Genomic DNA, 23,733 nt, shown 5'->3' on the forward strand with positions numbered 1-23,733 from the left:
TTAAGGCACATATTGAATCAAAAACTATGACTGGTAAATATTTTACATTCACATTTGATTTGTTCAGTCAAAATAAAAAAAAATAAAAAATACAAATAATAATGATTGAATGCATCCTCTATTAGGCTGAAAATGTTATGTACATGGCATTGCTCATAGAAAATATTTTCTACATGTACAGTAATGCAAGATGCTGAGACCAAAACAGTTACAATGAGATGTCCAGTTCTCTGATCATCAGTTCTGTAGCAGTACTGACGTCCTATGCAAGATACACCATTTCCATCGATCTTCTAATCGGTGGGTCATTTTGTCCAGGAGTGAAGCTACGGCATACTGTTGGCATTCCCTGAATCTGGAGTCTCAAACAAGTCTCTTACAATGATTTCACTTACTGCAAAGGAAATAAAGCAAACAATTTAATACGAGATGCTTAGTGGCAAATCTCTCTTTCTCTCTCTCTCTCACACACACACACACACACACACACACACACACACACACTCACACACAAACGTATATAAAACACACTTATAACATCTAACTGTGCTTTATATGCACAATGCTGTGTATTTCCGTCTTAATAATCCATTCTATGCTTCTTATGATTATCATACATTTCAAGAATAGATTTTACATTTACAATCAAATTATTTCACAAGGATAATAAAAGGCATGTCTGGTTAAGGCACATATTGAATCAAAAACTATGACTGGTAAATATTTTACATTCACATTTGATTTGTTCAGTCAAAATAAAAAAAAATAAAAAATACAAATAATAATGATTGAATGCATCCTCTATTAGGCTGAAAATGTTATGTACATGGCATTGCTCATAGAAAATATTTTCTACATGTACAGTAATGCAAGATGCTGAGACCAAAACAGTTACAATGAGATGTCCAGTTCTCTGATCATCAGTTCTGTAGCAGTACTGACGTCCTATGCAAGATACACCATTTCCATCGATCTTCTAATCGGTGGGTCATTTTGTCCAGGAGTGAAGCTACGGCATACTGTTGGCATTCCCTGAATCTGGAGTCTCAAACAAGTCTCTTACAATGATTTCACTTACTGCAAAGGAAATAAAGCAAACAATTTAATACGAGATGCTTAGTGGCAAATCTCTCTTTCTCTCTCTCTCTCACACACACACACACACACACACACACACACTCACACACAAACGTATATAAAACACACTTATAACATCTAACTAATTTTAATAATGCATAATTCATTTTTGCCCATCAGCAGTATATTAAATCTATCTGAGGGCAGTGTTGTATATTGGGGTTTTCCTGCAGGTCTTATTCTAATTCAAAACACACTTAAGCATTCGCACAGAGGCGTTAAACCACAAAGACTGAAACTGAGTTTTAATTACCGGTAATACAGTCTGTTGTGCTGTTTTTAAGGTTTCTACTTAATAGCTCAAACCTAGCTTCAACTAGTTCCTGGAATCCCATTCGTTTCTTTGACTTTCCAATAACCAAGCAAATCTATTAATACACTTTAAACACACAAGAAAGCATATGAAATGGGAAACAGAGTATACAGTGTGGGCTATAAATATATCTAAGCCAGAAAAGGTAGCTGTGCATTTGGACAAGAATCAGTTTGAGCGAAGATGAAAGACAACACACACACACACGCACGCACGCACGCACGCACACACACACACACACTCTCTCTCACACACACTTGCACACGCACACACACACACACACACACACACTCTCTCTCACACACACTTGCACACGCACACACACACACACACACACACACTCTCTCTCACACACACTTGCACACGCACACACACACACACACACACACACTCTCTCTCACACACACTTGCACACGCACACACACACACACACACACACACTCTCTCTCACACACACACACTCACACACGCACACACACACACACCCTGGCAGTGAAGGGAGCATGTTACCGGACAACAGCACTCACTCAACAGGTGTTTTCCAGTCCACTGCACCTGTCCTCTCTAACACGAATAAGTGCTGAGTAAAAAAAATGAGTGCCGCAAACAAAAATAATACAGTAATAATACATAATAACACAAATTAACATAAATAGTTATGATTTAAATGTGCAATATATAATTTAATATTTAATCTAAACCCTGTTTCTATATTTAATTAAAAAAAAAACATTTAAAAAATGTATTAAAAACACTAAATGCAATTAATTTGATTGTATGTTATATATTTTTATTCATAAAATCTAAATTTAGCTATCTCAATCTGGTAAAAATTAATAACTTTTTAATAACTTTTTTTTTTTTAACTAAATTTATTCTATCCATAGAAAAATAAACACAAGGAATGGACAGCTTCATTAACAAAGATCAAGTTCAGTCAAGCCAATGTGCTTCTTCTACGTGTCTTCTTCCAGGTTAATGGCAGCAATATCTTATGTGAAGTATGTGAGACTGTCACAATACAGCTGTGTAAAACTAGCGGTGGATTAGCCTTTGAGGTATATTTAGCGCTTTCAGTGACTCCATGCAATGCCAGTATCCTCTTTCCCGCTGCACTGTGGGGACAGTGGACTATAATTAGGCCCAAACTAAACGGGCTTCCAGACACTAGGGGTGGCAGCTGCTAGTTTTTCTTGAGAGTAAACAAAAAGCTTGGTTAGCATATGCCACAAAGCTAGCGTATATTTTGGTATTGAAGCCTGGGGTGAGTTATTGACCCAGCATGAGACACAGTAAGTGTGTCTTACATGTAAACAGATAACATGGTCTGGAATAAACAGATACAATCACAGTAATATTTGGTGTTAAAGTGAAACTGTTAATGGTTTCCTTTATTTCTGGATCACTAAAGGAGGACTCAACATCTTTGGCATAATCTGGATTACCAAATTTAAAAGCAGAAATGTGAAGTTTGTATGTGTTGCTTGCTTCGGCAGTAAAATTGTCTAAATCTTGTTTTTAGCATTGGGATTACGGTTTCGGGTGGTTTAGAAGAAGACTTAAGGTCTCTGCACACTGAGTCCGAAATTTTTGTATGCGTTTTTTCGTATTCTAAATCCTAAAAATTCATCATGCACAGAAACCTTGCACACTGAGTCCAATGCGTATTAATTAATCCGTTGCGAAAAAATTCGCAAAACAGCACTAAATGGAGTCTTCAAGCAGTGAGGATGATTTTGTTGTCTTCTCGCTTCTTAAAAAGAGAAAAAAGAAAGGAAATATTGGGTCCATCCAATCCTGAGCTATAGAGAGGAAGGAGAGTTCCCCCTCAGGAGCAGCGGAATTATCCCGTGCGATTCAAAGTTTACTTCAGGATGTCAGTGGCTCAGTTTGATTCTTTGCTAGCGATACTAGAGCAACATATTAAAAAGAAGACCATCAATTTCCGTGAACTCAGTGTGCAAGGATCTTTACGGTACTTTGTGCTGCGAGACGAAGTGGATGAACTTGACAATCGCCATTCTGGATTTTAGCGTTCGCTTGTACGGTGGCTCTGAACTGTCAAAACACCTCTCAAAATGCTTGCAACGGATGCGAAAAACGGAAAAAATCAAACCTGATCCCAATTTTTTTGACGTACGAAAATGTCGGAGGCAGTGTCTAAACGTGATTGACATAACGTGAGGTCGTATTTATTTTTTAACATTGCACATTTTTCAGTGTGCAATGACCTTTACTGTTAGTTCTTATGGCTAGACCTTTGAAACAGTGTCATTTTATTTATTTTGGAGAATCCCTTGCCTCAAGATCCACTTTCCTGCAGAGGTTAGCTCCAACCTGCCTGCAAATTTGTAGTAATCCTGAAGATCTTGATTAGCTTGTTCAGGTGTGTTTGATTAGGGTTGGAGCTAAACTCTGCAGGACAGTGGATCTCGAGGTCCAGAGTTGAGGACCCCTGTTCTATAGACTAGTTTTGCTTGTCAAAGCACATTTCTGTGGTAATCAACATTGTCCAGTTATCTTCATTGCTTTAAAATGGTTCTCCTTGGAGTCTTACCATCATCAAGAGTGATATCCTGTAGGCCTATGGACCGAAAGGCTAGCTCTTTCTCTTCCTTTGGTTTCTGTTTAATGTTGACGCGTTCTCCACCTTGTGACATATTGTAACTTTTGATGGACTCCTGAAGAGATGCACCTAAAGGTTGAGGGTCCATCAAATTCTTTCTGACAGACGGTGAGTTAAAAGGCACTTTGGCAAGAGTAGGCTGATGGGAAAGAGGAAGCACCTGGGAAGACGAGGAGTGTGGGAATTGCACTGGATCCACTGCATACAGACCAGATGTATTCACATTTGGGCTAGTTATCATGGGTGTATTGGACACTGAGGCAGGCCCAAGGTTGTGGAGATTATGATTGTGCTTTGAAGGAATGCCTTGGTATCCTTTGCCTAGTTGAGACCTTGGTTGCTCTGCTAAGATTTGGAGTGACTTGCAGCCTTGCAGTGAACCACCAGCCACTGGAAGACTAGGTTGTCCTTTGTAAGACAGATCTTGTTTAGGTTTTTGGTACAAAGACTTGCTGAAATCCACCAATAAGGGGTGGAACATAGGGTAGAGGTCTGCTTCAGCATTGAGGCTTCTGTCTGCTGGATGAGAGTGGCTCAGATACAGAGGATCCTGAGGTGAGTAACTGAAATGGCTTGAAGATGGAGCACAGACTGTGCCTTCAGACAGCAGCCACTGCTCAAGAGGCTGGACTTCGTCCGAAGCAACTGGGTCTCCAATAGTGGTGAGACCTGCTGGGGAGGTGGTAGGATGCTGCCCTGCAAGGTCATTGGTGTTAAGGTCCGTCCTTATGCCAAACTCCTGCTTGACCTGCGCTGCTTGGAAGAAGGGCGTTCAGCACATTACAGATTAGCTTTATGAACATTTCTTCATTTCTGAAAACATTTGAAAACTGATATACTATCTTGACCAACTGAGACCTAAATCAGTCCAGTTCTACAGTATTCTCAGACCAGATGGTGTATTATACACATAAACAAATCCAAACTACTAGATAACAGATTGGTTAGCCCAGGAGTGTCCAATCCTGCTCCTGGAGAGCCAACGTCCTGCAGTGTTTAGCTACAACCAGCTTAAACACACTTGACTAAAAGTTTCTAGTGAGTCTGAAGACCTTGATTAGCTGCTTCAGGTGTGTTAAAGGGATAGCTCACCCAAAAATGAAAATTAATTACTTACCCTTATGTCGTTCCAAACCTGAAAGACCTTCGTTCATCTTCGGAACACAAATTACGATATTTTTGATGCAATCCGAGAGCTTTCCGACTCTGCATAGACCGCAACACAACTGAAATGTTCCCAGGCCCATAAACGTAGCAATGACATCAGTAAAATAGTCCAGGGGTTCAACCATAATTTTACGAAGCTATGAGAATACTTTTTGTGCTCAAAGAAAACAAAAATAATGACTATGAGTATCACGACGCATGTGCTTGCTTCCTCCATGTAAACAAGGAATGTGCGTGCCGACGATTACATTGGACACGCTCATGCGTCGTTTACATAAAGCGGAAGCAAGCGCATGCGTCGTGATACTCTCTCCACAATGGCTGCGCGCCACAGCAGATGGGATGAGGAGGAGAAGAATTGTTGAATAAAGTCATTATTTTAGTTTTCTTTGTGCACTGTGGAGGATCAGAGAACTCTCAAATTTCATCAAACATATCTTAATTTGTGTTCTGAACATGAACAAAGGTCTTATGGGTTTGGAACGACATGAGGGTGAGTAATTAATTACAGAATTTAAATTTTTGGGTGAACTATCCCTTTAAATTAGGGTTGGAGCTAAACTCTGCAGGACAGTGGGTCCCCAGGAACAAGTTTGGACAGCCCTGGGTTTGCCTCTACACTGGTAGCCACTAACTTACTGCAGATCTTCAGTTTCAACCCTGGTCCAACACATCTGCCCATTATTTATAAATCCTGAACACCTTGATTAGCTGCTTCAGGTGTGTTTGATTAGAGCTAAACCCTGCAGGGTGGCAGCCTTCCAGAAGCAGAGTTGGCTACTTCTGCTCTACGCAAATTCTGAAAGACACTTAACAGCTTGCCAAGTACTGGCCATTTCTACCAGTCACCTGGCTGATACAATAAATGCTTCAGAACATCTGCATATCCCTTAGATATTCAGTTTTGTCCAAAACACTTAGGCCTCTTGAACTCTTTACTATTTCCAACTGGTATTACCATGCATTTCAAATCTCCTGTGATCATTTGTTGTTAGATTATTTTTGAGACACTCATCTCTTACTTCATGACACTCTACATCACTTTCACATGAGTGTCGGGTACAGTGCACAAATACTACAGAATGAACAAAAGCATATTATGTGGCTTACAACTAAATGGGAAAGAAGGCAAATGAAAAGGGCCGAGTCCACCTCGTTGAGTCCAAGTCGAGTCCTAGTTTTTAACCAATTGAGTTGAAGTGGGAAACATTTATCTTTGTATCTTAATTTCATGATGATACTTGTTTTTTTTAATCTTTCTAAGTAACACATGACATGCATTTCTGTGCCCAAAATGTCCAAGTCCAAGTCCATTCACAATTGCAGTCCGAGTCCAAGTCCCAAGTCAAAGTACCCCAACTCTAGTGATTCCCAGTGTGTTTTGGTACAATGCAGCTAACTTTGAATTGCTTGCTTTGGTGTGCTTTCTCGCAACACGTCCCAGGATGAACACATTTTAGGTACTTCACTGTGGTCTGGGACGCATTAAGGACAGACAGCGTTTCTACTACAAATGCAATGTGATCATGTGCGTTTTTGACTCCCTCCATGTGTGGTTTCAGTGATCAGATAAAATGTTTTACACCTTTCTTTTACACCTTTTTGAGTACACCAGTTATGATTGGATCACCAAAGATGCATCTTAATACCAGGTGGAAACAGGATATCCTTCTTTACTTTGAGCTGTGTCAGTAACCATTATCAGTGCTTATTTCTTTAGGATATACACTCTACATATATTCTGCATCTACATACATTTTCGGTCCCACTTTATATTAAGTGGCTTTAACTGCCACTAATTTACTTACATTTAAATTAATAATGTGGTACAATGCACTTATTGTGTACATACATGGTTTTACATTGCACATACTTAAAAAAAATACCTGCATGTAATTACATCTTTAATTTCTGTAATTACATTTATAGTTACACTGTTGACCAATCCCTTACACCTTAACCCACTCTTAAACCTACCCATACCACTAAACCTGTCCCTAACCTTACCCATATCCCACCTCAATAGCAACAGAAGTGTTTTGCAACACAATATGAACACAATAAGTGCATTGTACTTATTTGTGGATGTAAGTACATAGTAGTTAACGCCACTTAAATATATAGTGGGACCAGATTTTCTATTAATTGCTTCTGGGCAGACTGTACAAACCTTCATAGAGACTGAATGAGCTACTGCCTTGATGAACCAGTTGGATATTGTTGCATCTTCAAAATGCATGTTTTTAACTGTAGTTGGTCTTTGATACATTATTGGACTTCCTCTTGCTGTCTAACTGGCAGTTCTTGCCACCAAAGTGGACCAGACATGCTGAAAGTGTGGCAATTACCTGAAAGATAGGTGAAGAACTGTGAGGCACTTCTCTTCTTCTTGCCATTGCTAACATAGAACTGCACCTGGGTGGAGGAAGCCGTGGTTTTCTTGTAGTACGGAGGAATCTTTACCACTATGCTTGTCTAAACAGGAATGGGAACACAAGAGAACTTCAGAGACACCTGTAATTACAGATCTCAATGGGAAGTGTATTTAACATAAGTTATGATGTTAAATAAATTGAGGAATTTCAGGGTTTCATTACAAAATCAATAACATACTGTGCTTACATTTTGACTCTTTTCTTGTAAAGCCCTCACATCGAACTCCCATTGTGTTTTACCATCTGGAATGAAAAAGAAGACAACAAAGGCTTTTTTGTTATTACATAACATAAACTGTCATCCAAAATGTATTGCAAGACTACTGATCTAAAAACTGTCCTTAATTACAGCAGAGGAACTAGCTGTGAGAACAGTTATTGTAATAGATGATTTCACTTACCAGAGCCCTTTTCTAGGAAGACAACTGTTGACTCTGGATTGATGTTTTGGCCTGTTATAAGCATCTCTTCTCCTCCAGTCACAGAACCACAGGCGGGACTAAAGCTCTCGATTTGGGGAAGTTCCTGAGCTAATCGTTGAGCTAGTCAACAGAGAAAGAAAATGGCTGTAAATTGCTGAGGAAATGTTCATCAATGTGGCTTGGTAACATTTTCAAAATCATGGCGACATATGCACTTTGTATCCAAAAAATGCTCCACCAAAATTGTTTACATCTTTTTTGATGTATTGATACATCACCACAGAAAACAACTCACAGCATTCTATAGGCATGGACGCCACCTGCAGTGACAGCACTTTTCCATTGTGTTGAGGGATATGAACACGGAACACAGCACGCACACGTGTGTTTTTACGCCCGATATCCGTCTCTCCTTTCCGCAGCTCGATGTCTGAATTCCGTAGCTTCAGGATCCCAGCACAGTCAATGCTTTCAAGGAAAGATGATAAAAGTCAGTTAAATGGTGTTTATTTAATAAAATTGCAGTAATCTATGGAAATGAAGCCAGAGTGACATAATTGGTGCTGTTTGCTGCCAGTGGCCCAGAGCAACTTTTAACTATAAGCTATAAATCCCATTTCAAATGAATTTCACTTTGTATATTCATTCATGAGACATGCATATACTGAATATCATCGAAATCTGGAAAAGTTTCTATTAAAAGCCTGGCCAGTATGGGTGTGGGTGAATGCATAATCATGCAAAAGCAGCCGTTTTTTTTATTACCAAAGCCATTGAAGTAATGTTCTGTTCTCAGCCATGTTTTTTTTTCTGTTAAATGGGTCATCAGAAGCAAAATTCACTTTTACAAGTTGTTTGAACTGAAATGTGTGTTGGCAGTGTGTGTACACAACCACCCTATAATGATAAAAATCCACCCAGTGATTTTTTTTTTTTTTATCCAGATAAATAATATCCCCTTTTTCAAATCAAGCTGTTCTCAGGTTCTTGGCTGTGTGATGTCACACGGACCCAGGCCCCTCCCACGATTGTTGATTGACACTAGCATTTTACCTTAGCTCCGCCCTGAGTGTGCTGTCATCAGTCCGCCACTGTTTCGACGCCAGAGCAGATGTAAATAAGAATGTCTCCTAAGTGATTGAGGTGTTCTGTTCGACATCTGAGCCACTGAAGACACAGTGGATTACATTTGTTTCTGAAGGGAATGCGCCCTCTGATCTACCTAAATGTGTCCAGTGTGATCCAGCTTCACCTCCAGAAGAAGTGAGTATAAGTTTTTTTTTATGAATTTTGGAAATCACCTTTCCTAATAATGTGCTAGTTAGCAAGTTTCACGGTGAATGCGGCTAAAGTTTACAGTCTCACAGAGAGCATCTCGGAAGAGAGGGGCGGTGTGAGCAGAGCTCATTAGCATTTAAAGGGACATGCACCGAAATGGCTTGCTGTTTTTGACAGGGTAAAAAGGGCGTTTTTTTACACTACCATTGAGAAATTTTAACCAAATTATGTTATAGACTGTTCATTAAGACCCTAAAGAATCATGGAAAATGGGCATCTGATGACCCCTTTAATGAAAATGCCAGATAATAAGGTGGGTACCAAGATAAAAAAAAAAGATTTATTCTATGTGATCTCAATATGTCAGCTTCCATGATGTAATCCACTCCATGTAAAATAAATCAACTTTAATTAGGGTACTGATATAACTAGATTTATAACATTGAGTGTAAATCAATATACAGTAACCATATTTATTAAAAGTAGTATTTGTTTCTTGAAAAGTAAAAACGGTAAAAGATTGCACCTTTAAAACTGTTCTGAATTTCACAATTTCCATTCAGCGCTGACATCTTGATATAAAGACAGAACTGTCAGCCATGTCAATACATAATTTATGCAAAAAAGCTCTGTCTACAATGCATGCAGGGCAGGGTGCATGTAAATCAGAGGTTTGTTCGACAGGTACCTGGCACACATATTGTTTTCAGGCAGGAGAGGAATTTCGAGAACTTTGGTGCAGGATATCACTGTCTCTTGACTCGGCGTCGCGACGGTTTTCCCAGTAATCCTGTGCACTTGATAGAATAGGTGTGGCCTGATGTAACGCTCATCCGCTGTCCCGATGAACATCTGCAGGCTGACCGGTTTTTCATTATACCCTGTTAGCTGCAGACGCAAGAAGAAACAATATGAGTAAACATGTAACCGGTAATTCCAAATGAATAGTTCCTAGATGTATCTGCCTAGCCATCATCCATCAAAACCTTAATGCTCTATAGCTCTTAAAGTATTCAAAGTAACCCATATCAGACTGAAATTTCAAACCAACATTCAAAGTTAGTTGACGATCTTGACGATCATGTGATTATCCCTGAAAAGCTCTCAACATCTGTTCCTTTAATGTCAGGAATGGTTGTGTCGTAGGTAACTAGGGTAAACAAACAGTCCAACACATGTAACATTAGCTTGTACCCTGTTAAAAATACCACAAGCTGACTGGATCAAAAGTTCTGTCCATAAGACTGGCTGATATTTATCACATGAATCACATATCTCTCCTTCTCTCATAGGTAAATTCTAGTATCATTAATCCAATAATATCTAAACTATCTAATACAGCTTTAAAAATATAATGTATAATAATGCTAATTAATATTATAATATTAATATAAATAATTAAATACACCCAAACAATAATCTGCTACTTTTGTCTTGTACTAGAGCAGATGTCAGATGAGCAACAAACCTTTAGGTATGGAACCCTTTCTCAATTTATCAGAACAATGAAAACCGCTGTGCAAGTTCAGTGAACTGTTCAAAATGCTCACAATAAAGTCTGTACGCTGTGTGACGAACAAAAACAACATAGAAAAGTAGGTAATGATGGATGAAATACTCCATCAATAATTAACCATAATCAATTAATCACATGTAAGAAATTCCATGTATAATTCACTAGTGACTGCAAATGGAATAGTAAAAACTGACTGTATTTCCAAACAGGTTTCCACTCCCATTTTTCAGAAAAACAGGTGGCCAGGGTCCAAACGTAAACCATTGTCAACTGTGGGGGAAATCATAAAAGGCTAATCTGAGATCTGGTGTAAAGTCTGACCTTTACAATGGGGTGCCTTCCACAGTCTGATTTAATGGCCCCTCGACTGCCCTCCGTCTCATAATGGGCTCTGTGGTGAGGCTTAGGTTGGATCTCAATTTTTAACTCACACTGGCCACACTGATTGGGCAGAGGCGAGTCCAGTGGAGGTAAAGATGTGGACCTGAGTAAGAAAAAGAAACAGCAGCGGCTGTAACAAGTGTGGCTGTTGTTTTTGAGCATTGGCCAATGAAACAGAACACCCGTTGTTATAGCCCCAACAGGTTCATAAATGATGGAACAACAAGGCCAAAATCTATTATGTAACTCAGGGGTCTTCAAACTCCTGCACATTTTAGCCCTGCCTGGAAGTTTCTAGCATGCCTAGTAAGACCTTGTTCAGCTGGTTCAGTTGTGTTTAATTAGGGTTGGAGCTAAACTCTGCAAGACATCGGCCCTCAAGGACAGAGTTTGGAGACCCCTGATGTAACCCTGGCACTTGTTCAAAACCAAAAGGTGAACAATTGAGTCCAATATGTACATGCAGTTTACCTGTATAAAGGAGTGCTGACTTGTTTGGATCTAACCCAAGAGTGTGTTGGGACGGCTAAGAAATGTTCCACTATATCCTCTTTCTTTAAACTGGGGAGGGACACGGCTATGCCTGAGTTTAGCGATGGATTTGCAAGACCTGGGTCTTGAAGACTTGAGTCCTCTGGTAACAGAGCCACTTGATGCCAGTTGTGGTTGGTCTGATACGTTCTTCTTGTTTTGGATGGGATGTCTACCTCCAGTGGAGGGGTCTGGTAGGGGGCAAATGTGGCACCTCCCATCCATGTCTCCTCAGTGACACTCCCCCGAGGAGAGTGAGACGGTGTTACGTTGGGGGAAAGGTGCGGCGATGCCAAACTGGGAATGACCTCTGCACTGGAATGTCGCCTTTTTCCACATGGCGAGGTTGGCCGAGAAGAAGGCCGCGAGGATGAGGATTGTGGACGGGGACTGAGCCACGTTTCCTCAGTGATGCTGGTGCGGGGTGACTGATATGGCGACAGCGATTGGGCGTAATGATATTGTAGAGGTTGCTGATGATGTTGTTGATAACGGTACCAAGGGTCATCTCCATATGCAGCCAGAGGAGAACCAAAGGGGGACACAAGAGGAGACACTTGAGGAGACGCCTGGGGAGAAGTTAGTGGGGACGGCAGAGGAGACGCCAGCGGCGACACTAGAGGAGAAGACAGCTGAACTTGAGCGGCTGCCTCATTCAGTTCTGCCTCCACATCATCGTAGATGTGCGAGAAGGATTCGCAGGACGAGGCGTCAGACAACCAGCTGCGGGAGGACAAACTACTGCAGGGGCTGGGACACAGTGAGGACGTGTCCCTGTAGGATGCATCCAATGGCAGAAAGAGCTGGTCCCTTGATAGAGACCCAGCACCGGCTTCCCCACATGCACCTGCCAACTCGTCCAACTGGTGTGCGCCCAGGTCCTGGTGGCAGTTGGCTGGGATTGAGGTGATTTGGATGCTAGGACAGTCAAATACCCTGCTGGGAGACTCCATAGGTTGGAGGGAACCAGGGTGAGGGGTGCCATAAGACTGGTTTGCATAGCTGTCCTGCTGTTCTGGGGGATGGTGAGGCCCAGGAGGAAAGAGAGGGTAGCAGTTGGCATCATCATCCGATCTGGATTCTAGAGTAACAGAGAAAAAGTTATTTTTAACACATGACCACCTAATATGCCTATCCTGGTTTATGCCATATGACATTTTACTTAAGGTGGGAATACACTACAGACTTTTACACAGATTTTTGCCTCGATTTACAGCTGGCGAAAGTCAGAACCAGTCTGCAGATTTTTTATGTAGCGTATGATGGGCATAGACTCTGATTACATAAAGTGATTTATATCCCCTCATTTTTGTAATGAAGTCGGGCTTTGTTTTGTTCATTGGGAATTGATCCTTCACAAAGAGCTTGACTGACAGGTGATCTGACCAATCATAACGTCAAATCCATCATTTTGTCCGACAAACATATCATACAGGAGAGTAGATAAACTTTGGTGGGCTTAAACGTGAAAAATTATGTATATTGAAATAACATACATTCTGATGTTCATTCATGTTTATTTCGCACTTTAAGTAAATATGAAAAGGTCGGTTCACGTGTGCTGCTTGAACTGAGGCAATACAGTGTTCTGTCACGACACATTAAAGAGCCACAAAACGGTATTTATTATTTTAATTTCTTACAAAATTACAAAATTTGAAAGCTGAGGCTATGCTTTATACCAGAAGTAACTGCTCTGTCTTGTCTGTCGGTGTGTTGTCAGTTTCCTCTGTGCTCCGTGATGTATTTTTCACTGCATGAGAACATGATGTGTAGTGTGAGAGCCACATTGCTTGTCGGACATAGCAACAGTAAAAAAGGAGGTCTGGTTTTTGTGAAGGGTCAATTACTTGTATTTATCAGATGGCTTATTATATTAGGACATGAGCCATAGTGATCTGTAGAGGAGATAAGACTAACTTATCCAAATACTCAGTGAAGTTTGTTTTTCTGTGCCAAATGATTGCCCCTCAAGCCGTGTCTACTTTGGTTAACATTATCCTGAAGCCTACTCTGACGTTGTGACTACTTATGAGATGAAGAGGTGGACTAAATTCTTATATTTTTATTGAAAGATTATGAAACAAACTTTATTACAATGTGCACTGATGAATTGTGTAAAATTTTTAAGGTCAGTACTGTTGATTGATTTCTGAAGGAAGGACAAAAAAACAATACAGTTACTTTATTAAGCTGTTAAGTCATTGATGTCCTGCTGCAAAATGTACTATGTATTTTTAAGTTGTTTTTTTTTTTTTTTTCCTAAATAATCCCTCAGACAAACGAAAACCAAAGAAATGATGTTCCCAAGAGCATGAAGAAATCTTCACCGTACCCCAACAAATCAAGGCCGCATAGGTTACGTACTCAGGGCTCTCAAGTCTCACGCATTCACCGTGAGACACACGCATTTTAACCTGTTCACACGGTCTCACGCCACACCTTGTATTTCTCACGTTGAGAAATAAGGGATAACTTGTCCTGCTATAATTAGTGGACGAATACGGAGGGAAGCTCTCTGCTGAGTTCACCTACCAGCCAATCAGAAATTAGAATGTTGTTGTTTCCGCATAAATTACGTGATCCCGCTGCAAGCGTGTTCGTTACTAAGCAACATGGATGCGCGCACACACGAAGTCTAATGCCGAGTTCACACTGCACGATTTTATCCCGATTTTTCACTCGTCGACAGGTTTTGCGAAATCACCGACAAATGCCCGAAATCGGAGGCAAATCAGTGCTCGTTCACGCGAGTGACAATCACGCAATGTGAATTATCAAAGACACGATCTGAGGGAATTCACAATCACACTGTGTGAAATGAGTTCTGACTGAAAAACACATCAGCGATGACCTACAGCCAATGAGAGACCAAAATACAGGGCAGCGGGAAGTTCGGGGAGGAGTTATATGAAACGTCTTTGAAAATCGCGCAGTGTGAACTCGGCATAAGTTCGGAGAGCAAGACCCAATGAATGCTGTAGCAGGTAACCTTTTTTTTTAGCATTTTGATTTTACGATTCCTGGACTAAATCACTTGCCTGTGATCAAAGATAGTGAGATCTGATGTTGGGGAATATAGTCAAATTCGTGCTAAATTATTATTGATGCAGTGAAAAACTCTCCAGCTGCTTTGCCACCAGAAGCTTTAACTTAGCTTTGGCTACCAGAAACTAAGGAAAGTACTAGAGATGTTATAACAATGGGTAAATATGATAAAAAACAGACAAATTCATCCAAATAAAATAAATTGTTTTATATATATATGTTTTTTTTTAAAGTGTCAACTGAACCTCAGTGCTCAATGTACATATTGTACACATACTGTAGGATTGCAGAACTTGCCCTGAGCATGTATGTCAAACTGTGTGTGTGTGTGTGTGAGAGAGAGAGATTATACACATTTCATCTTATGAATGTTTTCTGTTGTAAGTGTTTGTTGCACATTCTGATGCCTTGATGACAGGGGTAGGGGGCTCCCATTTAAAGCACTGTGGCTTCCCCACTCGAATGCAGATGACCATCTCAGGACGAAGCTGAAGGAGCTTATGAGCTGAGGGGAGTTGGTCTGCGTGTGTTGTGTGACACAATAGAGAGAACAAGGAGAGGAGGCTCACATTGTGAATGAGGTAGTGGAAGTGTGTGTGAGCATGAATCCGATCTCAAATGCCTGTTGCAACACAATAGCCCCACCATCAAGCTTTTAAAAGGTTAACTAAAGGACAGGATGGACAATGTCACAAACTTACACAAAGTTTTACAAGTACACAATGATCTGATTAAATGTAATGTTCTGCACAAAAGCGATGTTTTGAGAACTTGGCATACATTTACACTTTTGCACTTAGTAGCTTCTAACTTTTGCAGAAATTAAACTCTGTTGACATGCACAAACTTCCTCACATTCCCCTTCTCATGTCAGTATGTGTTCGATGTGTGTTATCTCTCTGAATCCCCTCACCCCACCCCTCACATGTTTGTGTAGCGACTCAGTGCTCATTCTCATACTTAAGTCAATCTGTTAAGTAGCTGTGGAGACAAACAGCTCAAGTTGAGCAACACAAGAGAGAGAGAGAAGTGAAGGAATACTGTTTTGAGAAAAGCCGAAGACTGTGATTAGACCTCATTAGGTCTAAAAGGCCCTGAGCCTCACGGATGAATGCGAGACTCTGTGTGCATTGATATGTGAATGTTTGTGTGAGCACTCACTTCCCTTCCCCCCATAAACTCAGCTCTGTACTGTGTTTTCTAAGCCTACCTGTAAGTAGACATGTTTAGACATGTTTGGATCACAGCTGTTTTTTGGGTTCTTACATATTTTTGTTATTTTTCTCCGTGTTTGATCTATTTTTAGCAGTGACATCCAAAATACACTACCATTTAAAGTTTGGGGTCGGTAGGATTTGTTTATTGTTATTAAAGTCATTTATGCTCCCCAAGGCTGCATTTATTTGATCAATAATATAGTAGAATAGTAATATTGTGAAATATTACAATTTAATATAAATTTGTTCAATTTTTATATATTTTAAAATGTAAGTTTTTCATTCTGAAATCATGCTCATGTGCTAATTTCTTATTATTATCAGTGTTGAAAACATAACTGCTTATTGTTTTTGGGGAAACTGATTTGTCAGGATTCTTTGATGAATAGAAAGAATATAATTTATTTGAAATAAATGTTTAACTGTAACTTTTGATGAATTTAATGGATCCTTGCTGAGTATTAATTTCTTTCAAAAAAGAAGAAACAATGGCCATATTAATTATGAATAAAGGCTATGATGATGTCAGACATTTTATAATCTATAAAGCATAATTTGTGTACTTTATTTATAAATATATTTATATTTTTAAATATAATATTTTTTTATCTTTGGTTTCTTATCAATAATAACTCTATTCTCTAAAACTCTAAAACTTTTTATTTATTTATATTTATGTGTGTGATTTTATTTTATTTTATTTTACTTTTAATATTTGTGGCTATACCCAGTAGGCTTCAAAAAAATTCAATGGGTACAACAATCAATGGTACTGATTTTGATGCAAGTTAAGACTCTTATAAAAACTTTTACATTTAACGAGGTAATACTTCAGATGTATACAAGATGCCCATGCTGTATTAAATGACAATAATTTTACTAGAATGCAAGCTTTACAGTCAAAGGAGCTGATCTATGAAGACAACGAGCTAATTGTTAAACAACGAATACTTTGGATAAAACATAAAATATTCACACTATATTAAAACATTTCTTTGTCAGTTAGTAATATTGTGAAATTTGAAGTTTGACCGCAAGACCTCTCACAACTACATGCAGAGATTTAAAGTCTAGCAAAGACTATAGAAATACAAATACGGTTCACTCCTATAGGCTACTTATGAATGGGAGAAACTGCAACTCGCAATATGGCATAATAGTCCCGCCTTCTAAATGAAAGAGCCAATCGCTGATTGGTAAAGTCATTGCGTTACTGCAGCGACCGTTAGAAGCTCTGGTTCCCATAGAAACCTGAGCGCGTTATGACTACGCATGCGCATTGGCTGGTCAAGCCTGAAAAATAAGCTTTTTTAATGTTATTTGAGCATAAGAAACAACATTCATGGGGCAGTTTATTTCAGATTTTATTGCTGATTTGAAATATGTAATTTATTTGTGAGTTCATAGGGCAGTTTTTGAGATTTCAGGATTCCCCCATTCATTTAGACTCTTGGATGAGCTGCCTGGAGGCGTTGCAAATATGGCCACTGAGTGAACAGACTTTCCATGAAAGGGACTTTGGTGTAAGTTGGAAGAGCAAGATTCGATAAATGCTGTAGGTAACCCCTTAATTGGATGAAATCACTTGCCTGTGATCAAAGATAGTGAGATCTGATGTTGGGGAATATAGCCAAATTCGTGCTAAATTATTATTGATGCAGTCAAAAACTCTCCAGCTGCTTTGCCACCAGAAGCTTTAACTTAGCTTTGGCTACCAGAAACTAAGGAAAGTACTAGAGATGTTATAACAATGGGTAAATATGATAAAAAACAGACAAATTCATCCAAATAAAATAAATTGTTTTATATATATATGTTTTTTTTTAAAGTGTCAACTGAACCTCAGTGCTCAATGTACATATTGTACACATACTGTAGGATTGCAGAACTTGCCCTGAGCATGTATGTCAAACTGTGTGTGTGTGTGTGTGAGAGAGAGAGAGAGAGAGAGAGAGAGAGAGAGAGAGAGAGAGTTGTTGTAAGACTGTTGTAAGTGTTTGATTCACATTTTGATGCCTGGATGACAGGGGTAGGGGGCTCCCACTTTAAGCACTGTGGCTTCCCCACTCAAATGCAGTTGCAGAGAGAGTGTTCTCCATGATGGGTCTGAACAAAACCAAAACTAGGAACAGTTTGGCTCTGGACAGAATGCTATCATCTATCATGACGGTGAAAATGGCTGGCCTTGAGCCACAGTGCTTTAAGTGGGAGCCCCCTACCCCTGTCATCCAGGCATCAAAATGTGAAACACTTACAACAGAAAAAAAAAAAAAAACATTCATAAGCTGAAATGTGCTCTCTCTCTCTCTCTCTCTCTCTCTCTCTCTCTCTCTCTCACACACACACACACACACGCACGCACGCACACACACAGCTTGACATACATGCCAAGTGCGCAGGGCTCTCAAGTTGTAGCAAAAGTTTTTAGTGAGATTAGGGGAGGGGCCACTTAAAGGGGAGGAGTCACAAAAGGGGAGGGGCCATTCAAATATTTGCAGCACCCAATTCTCTCTCAAGTTTTCACTAGCAGTTCAATTTTACCTATTGTTCATAATTGACCTGAACAAAATAGAAATGATAACAACTGGTAAATCTGATAAAAAGCAGACAAATTCATCCAAATAAAATAAATAGGTTTATGTACTTCAGGATTGCAGAACTTGCCCTGTGTACTTGGCATACTGTAGGTACTTGAGCAAATGCATTTCGAGAGATGCTCTTATGGCTCATTCAGACACATGAGCAAGCTGCCAGCTGCCAGAAGTGCAACAGTAGCTAACAATAAATATCACACACACACACACACACACACAGAGATCCACGAGCTAGGGATGCTGTCACACTGATAAGACTATCTGTCTAACATAATGTTATAGACCCTCTTTGCACTCAAGCTTCAACAGTCCAGCAATAAAACAAAAACTCGAAAGGTGATTTACTGTGAGTTTAACCATATCAGTTGAGTTTACCTACAGATAGAGGAAGATGGATTACAGTGGACAGAGTAACTTGCATTAATTATAACAGCAGCCTACAGTAGGGAAGTACAGTAACAAAGTTACAAAGTACAGTAAGTACAGCTTACAGTGCCAATAACAATAACAAATATAGGCCTATACAAAGCCAATCGTAGCAGTTTTAGTTCTACGTACTGTATACACGAAATTTGACACGAAAACAGCGAAATTATTCTCACACGTACAGTAAATGCACGCACGCATGTGTTTGTGAGAGATGTTTCGCGTGATTAGATTTTGACCTTCCTCTTTATGCGCGTCAACTACACGAACTTCTACATTTGATGCGGAAAGATAAGGAAGTGACTTTTAGTATTTAGAAACACACGGTTTCATGTATTCATAACACACAGATCCAAACATGGCCACTTCTGTAAGACATTCTTGACGCAAAGAGACACGCTCCCATGTTAACCGCGCACGCTTGCACACGCTTCATTGATTATGATCGTCGCATCGCGTCGCGTCGCGTACAGTGAAAGTATCGTACAAACCTGCGTGGCCCGGCGAAGACGGATAACTGCTCTCCCCAAACATCAGTCTGAAGTCCAGCTCCTCTCTGTAGTTAGTGGTCATTGCATTAGAGACCTGAAGCTCTACTTTCTTCTATTAAATGACAAAAAACAAACAAGTCCATGCGTGCGCAAACGCAACTATGACACTACAACTGTCTGCGAGCGTCACTTTGGTTGACAAAACAGAGATGGTGTCAAAACCCGGAACACACGGTCCAAAATGTCTTTTTTCCCCTCAGAAGTTGGTTAGATCGAGTCGTTGATGGCGTTTCTTCTCGGACTTTGTTGACTTCCCGCCGTGTTTAATAACCCCATGCTGGGTTTGCTGTTGATCTGGAGTCTCGCGCACATGTAGATGGCTAATAGTAAAGTTACATGTTACACTGCGACTGCAGACGTGACGTCACGACATCTGACAGACCGCAAACACTCGCAGAGCGCGCGCGCAAACACCAGCAATGTGTGCGAGACGACGTTATAAACAATCCATATGAATGCGCGCAGATTATATCGGTTAATACACACTTATTAGTTTGCAAGGTCAGAATATGGTTGTGGCTCAAAACATATGAAGTGCCTTTACACACCCACACACAAACCATGGTAACCACAGTTTCCGCTTAAATAATTGCCATTACAGTTCATGTTAATACTGCAAAATAAACAGCTAATAATGGTATCTCATTCACAACGGTGTAAGTCTCATCAAAACAACAAAGCATACTTTGTTAGAGTAGACGACATTTTCTGTTTGTCCCGTTTTAGACGGGGGACTAACTAGACGGAAACGTCTAGAACGTATTCGGTAACACTTTATTTTAAGGTGTCCTTGTTACACGTTACATGTACTTACTATTGTAATAACAATAAATTATGCATAATTGCATGCAAGTAACCCTAAACCAAACCCTAATCCTAACTCTAACCATATAGTAGGTAATTAATTATTATGACTCGGTACTTAAATGTATAATTACATGTAACAAGGGCACCTAAAATAAAGTGTAACCATTGTCATTATTATTATTATCATCACTGTAGTTACAATACAGTTATTATAGAACGCGGTTACCATTTGTTTTTGTTTTTTTTAAACAAAGGGCTACCTACACACACACACACACACACACACACACACATATATATATATATATATATATTTGTTTTTGTTTTTTTTAAACAAAGGGCTACCTACACACACACACACACACACACACACACACACACACACACATATATATATATATATATATTATTATTATTATTATATATTTTTTGACACATCATATGTGTATTATAATGCCCAAAATGCAGTCTAGTTATGCAGCTTACAAGGTTTCGACATTTGTGAGTCACTGTACAGTACATTGGGGGACAAAAATAAATAAAACGCATAGTTAAATGGTTTATTTCACAATAATGCTGAAAACAAAACAAAACAAATACTTCAAATAAATAAAGTTTTATGACATGTTATGGTACTTCTGGTACTGTAAGTACTTGCAGATACACTGCACCCTTCTGGTGAAGGGTGGAAATCTGTCGAAATAACTTTAAAAGTGTGTTTAATAAAAATCTCATTATTCCTCCAGGCAAAAATTGTGGCAGAACGCAAATAACAAACCAGCACTAGTATGCAATAAGACAGAGATGGCACTTGGAAGACTGAATTTAACAAAACTTAAAAGCAAATACAAAGTGCACCGTTATTTGTCAGATACAACTGCACTCTGCACTTTAATGAAAGGGAATGAATGTGTTTAAGAGTGAGTTCAGATGGTGTTTGGCCAATGTTAACGTGTGGTCTGACCACAGACACCATTCACAACTTTCGTCCTGCATATCATTTCCTCTTCCTCTTCCTGTGGGACTTCACTTATATGTCTCTTTCGCGCTGCTGACTCATTGGCATCTAATGCTGCACACTTTCTGTCGTCCCTCTAGCGTTTACGCTGTGCTCCTCTCCGATTCGGCCCCCTGGAAGCCCGAGAGTGTGCAAACACACTGTAGCCGCGGCCTGCTCTGCCAACTTCTTTGGTTTCTCCCTGAGGAGAGCAAAGCAGAGACAGAAGAGTGGTACAGTTGTCCCCTCTGCATTACTGCAGTGTGTACGTGTATCACAAACCAAACTCACCACAGAGTAGAGCGGTACTTCTTATCGTCCATGATAACCGCAGACTGGAAAGCTCGATCTTGAGTCCGCTGTTCCTGAGAAGTGAACAAACTGAGTTTAAAGAACCGCAGAAATTGATTAACAGATTCGAGAAGGTTGCCGATTCAGTTTCTATTTCACAAATACGTCAAGGGACTGTGGCATGAATGTAATGAAGACTGACTTGGCGATGACAGGTATGGACACACTCGCAGCCACGGCCTGGATATAATCACAGTGGACTGGATGCCGCGGACGCTCTTCTTTCATCCTCACAATGAAAACAACACAATATAAAGATGTTCTAAAATAGCAAGTCATTGCATTCAAGTCTCCAGTCAAGACAAGTCGAGTTGCAAGCTTCAAATCCTAAACAAGTCATTAGCGCTGTCTGCCCAAATTATTGTCTCTGTATGAATTACTACAATACACTTAAAGTCAATATTTGTCTATAGTAAGTATAATTATAAAGATGTAATAATTAGTGGCGTTTCATTGAGGAATGGATCATTGTTTGTGAACAAATATAGACCTAAGTGAATGAATGTTTCAGTTGTTAATGATTCAGTGATTTTAATGAATCAACTGAGTCAAATATTTAATAACTTGCTAATACGTCATACAGGTGCTCATTTATCGCCACCTACTGACGCACGTCTACAGAAATAGACATAGCTTTATTGACATGATGTTTTTTTTCCAAGTCACAGGCCTCAAGTCCAAGTCAAGTCTCGAGTCATTGTTGTCACAGTCTAAGTCTTCTTTGATTATGTCGAGTCGAGTCACAAGTCCTCAAATTTGGGACGAGTCCAAGTCAAGTCTTGAGTCATGTGACTCGAGTCCACAACTCCATCTATAACCAGACTTTTGAAGAAAGCGTCTCACCTGCCGTGCACTGCTATGGCCGCCACGGTCAGCAGATATACACGGGACACTGAGATAACGTGAAATATAAACAGTAGGTTTATTGAACACAGAGCAAGGAGCATCCAGGTAAGTGAGCGGGGAGTGGGATAAGTCTCTTGGGTCCTATCTGAGTGTTAATGTCCAATTCCTTTCCAGGGAATCCGAGGTGCTGAAGGAGTGGAGAGACGGTGGAGTTCTGGAATGGTGGCGATCGAGGAGCAGAGAGATCATGTAACTAGCAGGTGACTAAACACATGTTAGAGCAAGGTAAGTCCCACATACTATGTATGAGACCAGACAGTGAGTGTGCGGGAGGAGTGCGAGGATATAGTGCTGCTGATTAGTGCTGACAGGTGGCGGTGCTCAGTAATCAGGTGATTGTGATCTGGTTACCTGTGTCTTGATCCTTGCCTGTTATCTCGTTTTGTCTGATCGCTGCCTGCCCTGAAGTTTATAGCCTGTTTCGGAATTACCCTTTGCCTTGCTGTTTCGGACTGTGTTTGCACCTTGCCTGGACTCTAGCTCGTCTTGTGAATTCCCCATTTGCCTCGCCCTCAGGATTATGTTCGCAGGAGATCGACCACGCCCGTTTACTGGACTACTCTTGTGTCTTGCCCACGATGTAAAGCGTAAGGTGAATGCTGGAATGTCTTTATAGTGCATCTCCACTGTGTTGATGGATGGTACCCAGCATCTTACTCTTTTTCAAATTCAAAAAGCTTTTGTTTATTTCTAGTTTAAAATATGATTTTAAATGCCAGATTGTCCGCGTGGTCTCTTGTGTATGTTTGGCACAGACCCAAACCTGTACCTTTGTAGAGTATTCTTCGAGACAGCCCATATTCACATCCACAGCTGCCACATCATTTTCCCTGTTCAAGTTTCAATGTGCATTCATTTAGAGCTTATTTTTGATATCTAATACTTGGTCTAATTTCAAGTCAAGTCACATAGCAATTTATGCCATACAAGTTGCTTCAATGCAGTATGACAGTAAAACAAAACAATAATCTATAACTCTCTATAATGTCAGTGCAGTTAAATCCATACTATTACTGAATATTATTTGTCT

The 23,733-nt window shown here is 39.9% G+C and overlaps 1 protein-coding gene across 1 annotated transcript; it reads right to left on the minus strand.

Moving 5' to 3' along the window:
* Positions 1-533: 533 nt before the first annotated feature.
* LOC107679977 (nuclear factor of activated T-cells, cytoplasmic 3-like) lies at positions 534-19,998 on the minus strand. The gene is made up of 10 exons (XM_016475711.1): positions 19,583-19,998; positions 11,747-12,887; positions 11,216-11,378; positions 10,067-10,266; positions 8,396-8,568; positions 8,080-8,220; positions 7,866-7,921; positions 7,592-7,718; positions 4,008-4,829; positions 534-1,077 (listed from the first exon to the last, which is right to left on the minus strand). The coding sequence occupies exons 1-10, from the start codon at positions 19,662-19,664 to the stop codon at positions 1,010-1,012; spliced, it is 2,973 nt and encodes a 990-aa protein (XP_016331197.1). The 5' UTR covers positions 19,665-19,998; the 3' UTR covers positions 534-1,009.
* Between the last annotated feature and the right edge of the window lie 3,735 nt (positions 19,999-23,733).

This window comes from Sinocyclocheilus anshuiensis, unplaced genomic scaffold, assembly GCF_001515605.1.
Source record: "Sinocyclocheilus anshuiensis isolate Anshui unplaced genomic scaffold, SAMN03320099.WGS_v1.1 scaffold528, whole genome shotgun sequence".
Lineage (NCBI taxonomy): Eukaryota > Metazoa > Chordata > Actinopteri > Cypriniformes > Cyprinidae > Sinocyclocheilus > Sinocyclocheilus anshuiensis.

Bases quoted from the DNA above. Each gene is read 5' to 3' on its own strand.
- LOC107679977 (XM_016475711.1), bottom strand. From the start codon at position 19,664: ATGACCACTAACTACAGAGAGGAGCTGGACTTCAGACTGATGTTTGGG. The intron at 12,888-19,582 runs GTTTGTACGATA...CTGTTACTCTAG, and splicing joins GTCTTCGCCGGGCCACGCAG to AATCCAGATCGGATGATGAT. The intron at 1,078-4,007 runs GTAAGACTCCAA...TTTCCTTTGCAG, and splicing joins GGATATCACTCTTGATGATG to TAAGTGAAATCATTGTAAGA.